At 51.3% G+C, this 12,049-nt stretch overlaps 4 protein-coding genes across 4 annotated transcripts in view; 2 read left to right on the forward strand and 2 right to left on the reverse strand.

Annotated features, from left to right (window-relative positions):
- Window positions 1-4,860: 4,860 nt before the first annotated feature.
- NEUTE1DRAFT_131661 (uncharacterized protein) lies at window positions 4,861-5,451 on the forward strand (the record flags this gene model as incomplete). The annotated part of the gene is made up of 1 exon (XM_009855688.1): window positions 4,861-5,451. One exon carries the CDS (start codon window positions 4,861-4,863, stop codon window positions 5,389-5,391), a length of 531 nt encoding a protein of 176 aa, XP_009853990.1.
- A 285-nt stretch (window positions 5,452-5,736) lies between these two features.
- Window positions 5,737-6,722, reverse strand: NEUTE1DRAFT_68293 (uncharacterized protein; the record flags this gene model as incomplete). The annotated part of the gene is made up of 2 exons (XM_009855689.1): window positions 5,737-6,485; window positions 6,558-6,722. The coding sequence occupies 2 exons, from the start codon at window positions 6,574-6,576 to the stop codon at window positions 5,872-5,874; spliced, it is 633 nt and encodes a 210-aa protein (XP_009853991.1).
- Window positions 6,723-7,770: 1,048 nt separating this feature from the next.
- On the forward strand, window positions 7,771-11,116 carry NEUTE1DRAFT_148450 (uncharacterized protein; the record flags this gene model as incomplete). Its single annotated transcript, XM_009855690.1, has 2 exons — window positions 7,771-7,842; window positions 8,014-11,116. The coding sequence occupies 2 exons, from the start codon at window positions 7,771-7,773 to the stop codon at window positions 10,828-10,830; spliced, it is 2,889 nt and encodes a 962-aa protein (XP_009853992.1).
- A 385-nt stretch (window positions 11,117-11,501) lies between these two features.
- Window positions 11,502-12,049, reverse strand: part of NEUTE1DRAFT_86982 (uncharacterized protein) — a gene marked incomplete at both ends in the record, with an annotated part of 4,015 nt that continues 3,467 nt past the window's right edge. The window contains one exon of the mRNA XM_009855691.1: window positions 11,502-11,949. Coding sequence (XP_009853993.1) covers window positions 11,767-11,949 — 183 coding nt within the window. The remainder of the gene's footprint in view (window positions 11,950-12,049) is intronic.

Consider the following 12,049-nt stretch of genomic DNA (forward strand, 5'->3'; position numbering starts at 1 on the left):
CCCGGGGGGGGGGCCCCCCCCCCCCCCCCCCCCCTCCCCCTGATATGCGAAAATCTCGGTTCAACACCAAATACGAAAAGAAGAAAAAAAAAACCAACTGCAAACGAAAGAAAAAAGCTATCTTCGACAAGAAAAAAAGGAAAAAAAAAAAAAGAAAAAGAAAAAAAAGATTTAGGTTTTCTTCCGCCATTTCCGCACCATGAATCAAAACCTGGCAGCGTTTTCCCTAGCTCTACACTAGTAACCATTGACACAAGGCCGAAACGAGGGCGGAATAGGAATATCCTTGCCTTACCACGTGCGAACTACGGCACAAGAAATGCACCTATACACTACACTACATATGCACAAGTTATCACTGTTTGAAAGGCGGCGGGATGAGATAATCTATTGGATTGGAGCATGGCAAGTGCAGATGTGTGTAACCGTCACAACCACCATTTATTTCATTGGGTTGGTGTTACTTACCCACGTTCAGAACCATGATTTCTTGATGGCGGGTTATCTTTAGGGAGTTTGGGCATACTGACTGCGGATTACCATTTTGTTGGGAACTAAGGAACAAGTGCTTACATGTTGATGATGATGATATTAGGCAAACGACATGAAGAAACCTCCAACGCCAACGGTAACTCAAATCATCCGAAACGAGTTGCTGATAATAACATTCTCACCACGGCCTGCCCGAATTACTCTCATCTGGTGTAAGTAAACAGATGACAAGAATATAGTGCTACGCGTCCACAGTCTTCCTTCAACGGCAGGGGCCCGTTCGACTTCTCGTGCTTCGTGCTTTCCTTGTGCTTTGTGCCTGGTTTAACCAGCGTTCGGGTAGCTGCAACGTTGAAGGATTGCTCGCAACTACCTGATTTCCAAGCAATTGGCGTAACCAAGATTACCTATGAAACACATCGATTGAGTAATTGATTGCTCACATTTTCTCTTTTTCTCATTACCGTGTTCGACTGACGACCAGGCAAATCATCAAACTTATCAATACACCCAAGGGTAGGTGACATCTTGTCGTAATGTTTGTACGCGTCTCACCGTCTCACCCTCTCACCGTTACAAACCGTAGGTAGCACTCATCCGCAACCACAACCCGCGAGTCCCTATTATTATCAGTTATCACCGCCCAGGTATGTAGAGTACTACACATATAGGTATGTATGTCCATGTCGTTCAACCCACCCGGTTCGTACCTACCTCTACCCAAGTATTTCTTGCGCGATAGCAGCGCATCGTATATAGCGGGAGGTATCTCTGCGCTCCAGTCCTGGTGAGAGTAGGTTGTCTGATGGTGCTGACTGATATCGATGTTGTTTCAATCCCAACTTCAAGTTGTGTTCACTCTGAAACAAATGAGGGGTTACATCGCAGCTGCCGTGTATGTACCTATCATCAATTCATCATGTTATGGTAGCAAGAAACGGATAAGATGGTCCAGTTTTGTCAAGTGGCATACGACCAAATCCCACTCCTGTCCCATCTCTACCATCCCACCATTGCCATCCTTCCGTTCCGCTCATTGTCCGTTCAAGGCCGCCTCTCCGTCTCTCCCACACGACACGCACACGACACGCACACGCACACGAGCGCCCCCCTTGGCTTGACTAGACCTGGTCTGGCCTCCCGCCACGCCCGCCACGCCCGCCACGCCCGCCACGCCCGCCTCTTTCTTCCTCCTCCTCCGAATGTGACAAAAGCCATTGAAAAAAGAGAGGTGAACGTGATCCGGGGTCGATTGGTCGGCTCACTGCCTTGATTGGTTTTCGAACCCCAACCACCGACAACGCGCGTGTCTGGCCTGACACTTGACCCCCCGGAACCAGGATGGGTAATGCCCAGTCCACTGTTCTACCGCTCTTCTGGAAGCTTTCCATTTTCGTATGTTCCGATGTTTTTCAATCTTATCCGGTGTGACGTTCGGGGAAATCCGTCCGTCTACCTAGTCGTCTACCTTTCCCGTTGTGGAAGATTTAAACGAAATTCAAATCCAAATCGATCGTGCGACGGGGGTTACCTATTGAACGTTTATCCTTGAATAAGGTAGGTAGGTAAACCTGGGATCATTGCATCGAGAGATCGCTATCTGCAATGCAATCTTGTTCCATGTTCACTACATTCCTCTACGTACTAACAAACACTGTTTTGTGATCATTGATGCCCGGTCTAAAACTTAACCCGTGTGTAGGTACCTCAAACATCATGATCGTGGAGAACATGAACCTCAAGGGGGAGGGCATGGAAAAACATCATATCATAGGCAACGCCGTTAGAATCGGTGAAGGGTACAGCCATTCCGAGATATTTAGTCTACATAGGTAGGTAGGTAGTGTACCTCTAGGCAGAGCAGGAGGAGTTGTGCGCACAGGTAGGTACATACATACATAGTGTATCTCGCTTCCCCAGAGTTCTAGGCATACGTACCTAGACAATGGGTGAATATCTTCGTAATCGGATATCTTTCTTTTTACTCCCGTTTACAACTACCGAAGACGAACGAGGGCATCGATTGGTGACTTCTCTTTAGATCAGATTAGCGGTCTACGCTACCTACCCTTGATAGTACATTATATCGTAGCATTAAGCCAGTGTGATTGATATGCCGGGAGACTATATTTGTGGAGAGCAGTTAGCATGTTTCTAATGGTTTGTGAAACACAGTGCTTGGATGTCTTATCTTGTGCTGTCAGAGATAGCTTGTTCATCGCGGAAGCATACCGATCATGATATATTTCGATATCGTCGTCTCCTGAGCCGAATTCCGAAAGCTACCTCTAGCGTACTGCAAGCAGTGCGATCCTTGATTACATATCAGCTACGATATGATAGGTATGGTATGCCTTGATGTCCGTGATAGCAGTCTGCGAGATCAAATTAAAGATGGATTCGCTTCGGACATTACTCCGGCGTAAATCGAACAACCTAGCAGCGGAGAAAATGAAACCACAGTTATACGTCATCCAGTCTGGGGGTTCGCTCATCTCTCTCTCTCTCTCAACTTCCCTTGGTCGTGCCTCTGAGGGCGGACATGCTGAAATGGGTTGGGGAAACAACTGAAAGAGACAATGGAACGATTCCGCGATTTCCATCAATCCATCACTTGGCACGGCCTCGGTAGGAGAACTACCGAATGCACCAGTGCTGGAACTAGTCTAGTGCCTCTCTGAAACTACCTAGTGTAGCTCTGTTGACGATAGCTTCAGTGTGCAAGCATGAATAAGCTTCAAGCTCGAATCCAAGACAACTACTGTAACTGACGTCGCACTTTGACCAGTCGGAGAGACTCTATCATATCTGTCTTGACCCTTTCTTTAACCGTCGTGAAATTGTTTTCCTGAAGATCTTACGGAAACAAGGAGACACAATGAACCATTCTAGCTTGCTCGAGATAATGGTACGACATCTCGTATGCCTTGGCAAAACCCGTTGTGAGGAATATCAAATCTGTTATATGGCGATTATGATCCCATCAACATCTCACCGCAATCTGCAGCGCAAAATACATACTACATGGCAAACGGAACATGCCGGAAGGGACCGATTACCTAATGCTGAGCCATCAAGGGTCCTCGGCGGTGATGTTGTGGGATAGGGTTGCAAGCCGACCTTGATAAACGTCCGTCCGTGGAGTCGGCAGGGAGCTGATGGAGATTGATGGTTGAAACATGGTGGAACGTGGAGATTTGCCATTGAAACCCAAGACGGGAGCATCACGGACCGCAATGCGACGGGGACGAGCTGAGGTGGATTGCGAGGAAATGCGGTGCCGGTGATCCGAATGGAACGGCACCGGGAGATGAAAGCTCGTTGCTGTGCCAGATGAGGATGGGAAATTACAATCAAGACCACTCACACAAGAAAACGGGCAGCGCTGGACATTGCGGTGGTTGCCGACTTGCCAGAATGACGACGGCGACAAGTCTATTGATCACGAAATCAGTCGACCGACAGAACTTAGCCCTGCTCACCACAGCAACAGAAATATCAGCGTAATATTGCCACTGTATGTATTACATCCCGAGCCATGATAACTGAAGCTTCGTTCTTCCCCACGTCGCCCCCCTCGAGGAACGATCACAGTGAAAAAAAAAGATTTGTTTTGGTTCGACATCAAAAATTACGGCCGGAACGGCCCCGAAGGACAATTCATGACGGCTAGCACCACGATGTGCAATGCAGGCTCTCCGCCATACTACTCGGTCTTCTTGATCTCCGCGCAGTCAACCAAGGTAAGTATGAAGAAAAAAAAAGAGAAGAAGAAAAGGCTAAGAAGTGGGAGGGGAGGCCCTGTTTAAGTAGGTCTTGAGAGATGGCCTGTGCACGAGTGCAAACTTCCCTGCACCTGGCGGAAATTGCACTTGCGCACGGACGTCAAATGGCAGAGTGGTGTTGGCAGGCAGATACTGTCAAACAGATACTAGAGCAGGTGGTGGGCGGCGGCAGGCAAGAGACGGAGAGAGGGCCGGAGACAGAAGAGGGATGTTTGGACAGAACATCCTCTAACAATCGAAAACCACCAGAGAATGTTGACAAGCGATTCACTCTTGATATCCATTAGTGCTCTTATAAAAGCTCAATACTCGCCGGCATCGAGATAATGTGTTGGATCAGATGCTGAGTTGTTAAACCTCAATGCCGTCCATTGGCCCCACAGCGGACGATCTGTTCCTTGGTGACGTCACTTGTTCCTGACAGGCATCAAGGCACTTTAGACCGGACAACAACACTTTCCAATGTGATCGCGTCTTCCTCAACACCACAACAAAACTGAAAAAGAAAACGAGTAAAAACTTTGCAGATTTCGCAGTTAGAAGATTAAATTACCCAAGAAACCAAGTCAAGACAAAATCACAAATGGCCTCCCGAACCCTCTTCACCCGCGCCACGGCCCTCCTCCGGGCCAGCGCCAGCGCCGCCGCCACGAACCAAATCCAAACCGGATCCATCATCTCCATCTCCATCACGAGATCCACTCCTCCCCTCATGTCCGGGTCAACCCGCGCCTACCACTCCACTCCCCCCCTCCAAACCGCCAAAGACTTCAAATCCGACCGGACCACCCTCCGCCCAGCCAGCTCCGAAGGGACCGTCTCGGCCTCGGACGACGACGTGGCGCACCTCGACAAGACGGCCTTTGACCCCAACAAGACCTCGCCCAAGGAAGAGACCGAGTCAGCGGGCAAGGAGTCCAACGGCAACCCGCTGGAGACCAGTGGAGCCAACAGACAGTTCTCCAAGCCCCAGGGCGATAATCCTACTGAGGGCGACATGTCCAAGGAGGAGAAGACGACGGCTGGTGGGGGCAAGGAGAAGAAGAAGAGTGGTGGGCCGGCGGCGGGGAGTAAGAAAGGGGGGACGACGAACTATCATGGGAGTAAGGAGTAGGGGGTTAGTGCGATGGATGCTTGAGGGGATTGAGATGGATGAGAGCGATATTGTTTACACAACAGGACTGGTATGAAGGAACAGTATTCTGCCAGGAAAAGACAACTCGTGTTGACGAGGAGGGGGCTGCCGCGATGTAATGAGGGGATCGAGCGCCATGTAGGACTATGCCGGAGACGAGAAGACGGTTCTGGGTTGCATCTTGTGTTATGAGATATGATGGGTTTCATTTGTTGGCTTTTGTTTTGTTATAGGTATCGATGGTATGGGAGATGGTACAGGTACAACAGCACTGTTGCTCCTATCGGCATATAGGCCTAATAGACATCGACATCATGCTTGCTTCCTTGTGCTCAACATCAATCATTTAACGCTTTACATATATATACATATCTCTCATCCAGCGCAAAGTGTCCACGTGGTATACCATCCATCCTTCGAAACCCCATTCATTCCTCCTTCCCTTTACTACCCAATCCCTCAAGCATACAACCCATCCATATCATCCTCCTCCTCCTCTTCTTCTTCCTCTTTCTTAGTCACCACCTCCCTCCTCTTCCCCATCTCCTTCCTACACATCGGACAAGTCCCCTTACTCCTCAACCACGGCCCCACGCACTCAAGATCAAACCGATGGCTATGATGACACGGCAGTTCCACCACCAGACAATACTGATCATCCAGATACCTCTCGGCGCAAATCGGGCACTGCTCGTCCTCCTTTAGTTTCTTCCTGTCCACTCTGTCCAGCCCATCCAAAAACTCTTGCGAGACACCCTCGATTTGCGTGGGCGGGCGGTGGATGTCCTCTTCCAGAGAATCGATCAGCGAGTTGAGAAAGTTGCGGTTTTCGTCGGTCGGTGCCGAGAGGGCGAGCACGCCCATTTGGTCTTGGAGTAGTCGGTAGAGAGCGGCGAGGTCGACGGGGTTGGGGGTCGCGTGCGGGTTGTTGTGGTGCTGCGAGGATGTGGAAGCGGAGGTGGAGGTGGGGGTGGAGGATTCGGGAGCGATGTTGTGTAGGTGGGAGGTAAAGGTTGACATGTCGACTTTGCGGCGGCGGGGGGCGGTGGAAGAGGGTTTAATGTTGTGTTCGACTGGTGGGTGAAGGGTGGTTAGTGATGCGCTGGTGGGAGGAGATGAAGGGACGGGGGAGAAAGCGTAAGTACCTTCGTATTGGGTCGCCATTTTGATTAGTTGTATGCGCCGAAGCTAAGTTGGGTATGCGACTGTGTTGAAGGATTGGCGACGCTGGGAAGACTCGAGACAGGAGGATGGTGGTTGAAGGTTGAGAGTCGAGTCGAAGCTGCGCAGCTCTGCCCTGGCTGTGACTTGGGGTCTGCGGGGTGTTGAGGTGATACCGACGCAATGCTGTTGGGGCTTGAGTGGAGGAGTTGGGTCGCTTTGTGAGGACAACGATCCGATAGCAACTAGCTGAAGAAGATGAACCTAGATTCAGTTGGTGGTGTTGCAAGACTATACAATTTGGATATATCTACGTAGAATTGAAGACGATGAGGATGACCTGGATACAATTCGTGCTGCAGTGGAATGGCTTCGGCGAGACAGGCAGCTCGAGGTGACGCGGGGCTTTGGTCCCTTGGAAGCATCCACTGAAAACTCGCGTGCAATGGTGCCTACCTTATCGCTTTACCTAAACTCCCGTCCAAGTGGCCCGTGCGCTCACAGCACATCATTTATGCACCCCAGACTGCTTGTGCCTGACGAGCATAAAGAAGGCCTGGACCTGGAATGATCCCTGGAGCCAGGTTCCCTTTCCAAGTCTGGGCGCTACAAGTGCCGCCGACTAGGGTAGCGTTCCCTTTCAGAAGATATCGTCATTTCAATAATCTCTCGGCACCAACCAAAATCCAATCTTGGAGTTGCTCTTTTCCCCTTTTTGTGTTACTCGATACCGAATGCAGAGACATTGTGCACTAATCCTAATCCACAACGCGGCAAGATGTGATTGCCCCCACTCGAAACCAGACATATTCAATCATTCATACTGTACCTAGCTCTTCACTCTTTTCCTGTTGTTGGTTGTTTTCTTGTGAATGGACGGGATGACATCATGTCGCCCATTGGATGGTGTTCCTTGACTCTCTTTTTCCAACTAAACAAATCAGCGCCCGCTCCAGGCTCCTTCCCGTGTCCTGTTCAGGTACCAGCCAATCCCTTTTTCAGATGGCCAGCCAGGCCAGGCCTCCATCCCAGCCCCTTGACAGCTCTCGTTTCAACTTTGCCCGATCCCTTGCTTTGGGCTTTTGGCTGATATTTAATCGATCTTGTCCGTGCTCTCTCTTTTCCGTCTCTTTTCCCAAGTAAACATCTTTGTCCTTCATTTATGAATACCTGAGTAAACAAAATAGGGAGAGCAAGATGCCTCCTCTCAACACGGCGACGATTGGCATGGCTGTTACGCCAACAGTCGTCTCCACCCTCTTCAGTCATGTAAGTCTTTTTCTTACTTGTAGTATTCTAACTATAAACGCAGTCTAGAATAATCATCCCATCTTCCCACTTTTACTTGCGATCCACCACCGGGAGGAACTTTAATCTTCTTTCGGTCACAACAAGAAATCCACACATGGTTAGTTGGTTCTCTAACATGGCTCAAATCAGTACCTCGACCGTAAAAAAGTCCGCCAAAAACCCACCGAGCGACTCTCGTACGACGAAGGCCTCCACCTAATCCGTTCCTTCCTCGCCTTTGCCTCCACCCGTCCTGTAGAAGAACTCCAGGCCTTCACCGGCCAATGGGTCCCTCATCCTACCTGGGTTCGCGTCGATGAGGTCGAGATCCCCGAAGATAAACTCTCCTACGCCGCCAACCTTCTCCACGAACAGCTTGGCCCCGAGGGTATTCGCCGCGTCGGCGGTCGCGAGTGGTGGCAATGGCGCAGACCCAAGAGCCCGTTGAAGGCTGAATGGATCGAGATGAAGGCCGACTACGAAGAGCGCAAGGAAAACGCAGACCCGGGCAATCGCGTCATGTTCTATATTCATGGAGGCGCGTACTTCTTTGGTAGTGTCAATGAGCACCGCTTCATGATACAGAGACATGCGCGAAAGCTGAGGGCCCGAGCGTTTGCGCCCGAGTACAGGCTGGCGCCGCAGTTCCCTTTCCCGTGTGGACTGCAGGACTGCCTGGCTGCTTACCTGTACCTGCTGACGCAGCAGGAGCCCAAAACGATTATCTTGGCGGGTGATTCGGCGGGTGGTGGCATGGTCTTGTCGTTGTTGGTGATTCTGAGAGACCAGGGCATCCCATTACCCGCTGGTGCAGTCTTGATCAGTCCCTGGGTCGATCTTACGCACTCGTTTCCCAGTGTGGCGGGAGATTGTCCATTGGACTACGTTCCGCCTTCTGGGTTCCATCATAGGCCGTCTAGAGCATGGCCGCCACCGGATGAGGATGAGATGGAGGAGCTCAAGAAGATTGCCATCGAGCAAAAGAAGGGCGACGGCGTGAAAGAGGGCAGTTCGGATTCCAACAGCGGCATTCCCACCATTGGCGACGTTCTCGACAAACCCACTCGCTTGTCGCTCATGATCGACGGCCAACAGATCGACATCAAGGAGCAGATCCAGATGTACACCACCAATGAGATGCTCAACCACCCTCTTGTGAGCCCTGTTCTGCAACCTACCCTGGGTGGTCTCCCTCCTCTCCTTATCATGACCGGCGGCGCCGAGATCTTGCGCGACGAGCAGATTTACCTGGCCCACAAGTGCGCCAACCCCGAGCAATACCTTCCACCCGAAGCCATGATGGACGAGCCCGCCTGGGCGCAAGTGAAGAAATACCCACCAACCGACGTCCAGCTCCAAGTCTGGGATGACCTGTGCCATGTGGCTCCTACTTTGAGTTTCACACGGCCAGCCAAGTACCAGTTCCGAGCCATCGCCCAATTCGGCGCTTGGGCACTTGCTCGCGCTCAGCGGACCGAGATTGACATTCTCGATGACGACGATATCTCTGTCATTTCCGGCCACGAGGGCGAGGATGAGTCTGATGACGCTACCCACGAGCCTGCCGTTGACCCAACCCAACCTTACCTGGATCCCAAGCCAATGCCCAAGAAAAAGACTAAAAGGTCCAAAAACAAGAGAGCCAAGACAGTTGCCGAAAAGGAGAACGAGGCCAACGCCGTCGGCAAAGCAGGCGACCCTCTCCCGCCCTTCCACCATCACATGATCCGCCAACGCGTGACCACCACCGGTCTGCTCCTCCCCCTTCCTGAGCATTCTGACCTCCCAGCCTGCTGCGTTGACCGGAACGCCATTGGCGTCATCAAGCCCGGTCCAGTGCGCAAATGGCTCGCCCACAAGAAGAAATTCGATTCCCGCTTCGCTTCAACCAAGTCCAAGGTTCACAAGCAGAGAATCAAGGACATGCGCGAAGGCGGCTACGAAGTCTTTCCTGGCGGTGACGTCCCTCCTCCCTCGGCACTCGCAGGCCGCAGAAAGATTGGCCACCGCGAGGAGGACCTGAAGAAGGACAAGAAGAGCTGGGGTCTCAGTCTCTGGGGCGTATGGGGCAGCAAGCACGACAAGATGACTGTGGCGCGCGGGGAGAAGGCCGACCGCCGAGAAGTTTCCACCAAGACTGTCCAGGCGGCCGACGGCGGTGAGGGCGCTCGGAGCTACTCCGACATCAAAAACCAGGAAGGTACCGGCGTCCAAGGCAAGACGGCCGCCGGCGTCGAGCGTCCCGGACTCGGAACCAGAGCGTCGGGCTCCAGATATAAGAGCGTTGCGGACCAGGGACAGACGGGGGAGCATCATCTGCATGACGATGACGAGCATGAGCACGAGAGGCCGCAGATCGAGGATATCCTGGCCTACAGGAAGGGAGAGCTGGAGGAGCAGCATCATCAGCCTCCGGAGGTCGGGGCGACGGGGAAGAGACCCATTGTGGATGGCTTGGCTACGCCGTTTAGTCTGGGAAAGAAGGCCGAGACGGCTAGCATGATTACGTTGCAGAGTGGCAAGAGCAGGATGACGGCCGGCACCAGCATTCTGCAGAGTCCGCCGGGTACCAGCGCTGGTGCGTCAAGGGACAACTTGTCGCTGATGCCTAGTGGTGCTGATGACGCCACTTCAGTAGCCGAAGGTGACGGTGACGCAGCAGCAGCTGGAACCCGCACTGGAAGTGCACTGAAGCACGAAGTGGAAGCCGACGGCGAGAAGCAGAATGTGATTCAGGCCGACGAGCACATCGTTCCCCGCGAAGTCGAGGTCAGGAATTATACTACCCACCCACTGGATGCCACGAGGGGAATCGGCATGTCGTTGCCTACGCCTCTTACGCCCGGAACCCCAGGGACGTTGGGGAGTAGGCCGGGATTGGATCGGTTCGTGACTGCTGATGAGTTCTTCAGTACGGGGGGTACTCCTACTCCTACGGCTAGTGAGCCGAAGCTTAACGTTGCTTGATTTCTGAGGAGAGGTTTTGTTGTTTCCCTACGGTTGATATCCCTCAGATTTTAGTTTGGTTCTAGATAGATATCCTTTTGCTCTTTTGTTGGTTGAGAGTTTGGAAGAGTTAGTCAGCCTGATACCTATCCATGGAGCGAGAGAGCAAAGGGGGGAGTGAGTGGTTCTGGGTAAAAGTGGAGGGAATAATATGTGCCAGGCACGGTGATAAGTTTCCTAGTTGTTGTTCCGTTTCAGTTAGTTTTGAGTTTGAGTTTCCTTGAGTTATGATACCACTGTTTTACTAGTAAGCGTTTTGTCAATGATTGAGTCGCCAGTGATGCGTTCAGTCAGTAGTTTGTTTCGTTCAACATGGTGATTTCTTCAGAAGAGAGGAGGTATAACTTACCTCACCACATCAGTCCAAGACTTATCGCCCAAGCCATCCATTGAATAGGGCAAAAAGGGTACGTAACGTTGGTGATAATGTTGACGAAAGATTACACGAGATGGCCGTTGACTCCCTATTCTCTTTAAAAACTTAGTTGGAACTCAAAACGATCTGTAACGGCAATGTCATAACACCACACACACCTCCATTAACTCCCCGGCCGTCTCTATGAACATAAAGACTAGCTACTGTGTAAACATGCAAAACTTTTGATTGACATTGACCGTAAAAACCTCCCTTTGATTCCCAAAAAGATACCTTTGTATATGTATGTGGGTATGTTTGTATGCGACTAGCACAAAAGTCCCCAGCCCCTTGACATAAAACTATAAAACAAGAAAAACAGAGCAGATGTTTAGGTACCCAGCAAACCATCCTTCGAACAAAACCGCACCAGCGAACCAACCAGCCCACAGAGAAAGAAAAACCACCAATGACCCAACCAACTAGCCGACTGACCGAGTCGGATATACACCCTCTTGCTATTAGAAGTATGTCCAAACTCATCAAAGAACAGGCTTCGACATGGGCGCAATGATGCCCTGCTTGAGAATGACTCTGGGCTTGGTAGCATCCTGGAAAGTCTCCTTGGTAGTCCACTCGGGACCAACAGGGATGCGGAGCGAGCGCTCGTACTGCGCTTGGGTTTCGAAGGGGTGGGGGAGGGAAGTGGCGAGGTATTGGTCGTTCTGTTTTGTGTTAGCCTCCGTTATCATGACTTCAACCAAAGACAACTCATAACTTCAACCGCAAAAAAAAAAGAAGAAAATACGAGCGAAGCGAGGACCC

The sequence above is a fragment of the Neurospora tetrasperma genome, assembly GCF_000213175.1.
Source record: "Neurospora tetrasperma FGSC 2508 unplaced genomic scaffold NEUTE1scaffold_6, whole genome shotgun sequence".
NCBI lineage: Eukaryota > Fungi > Ascomycota > Sordariomycetes > Sordariales > Sordariaceae > Neurospora > Neurospora tetrasperma.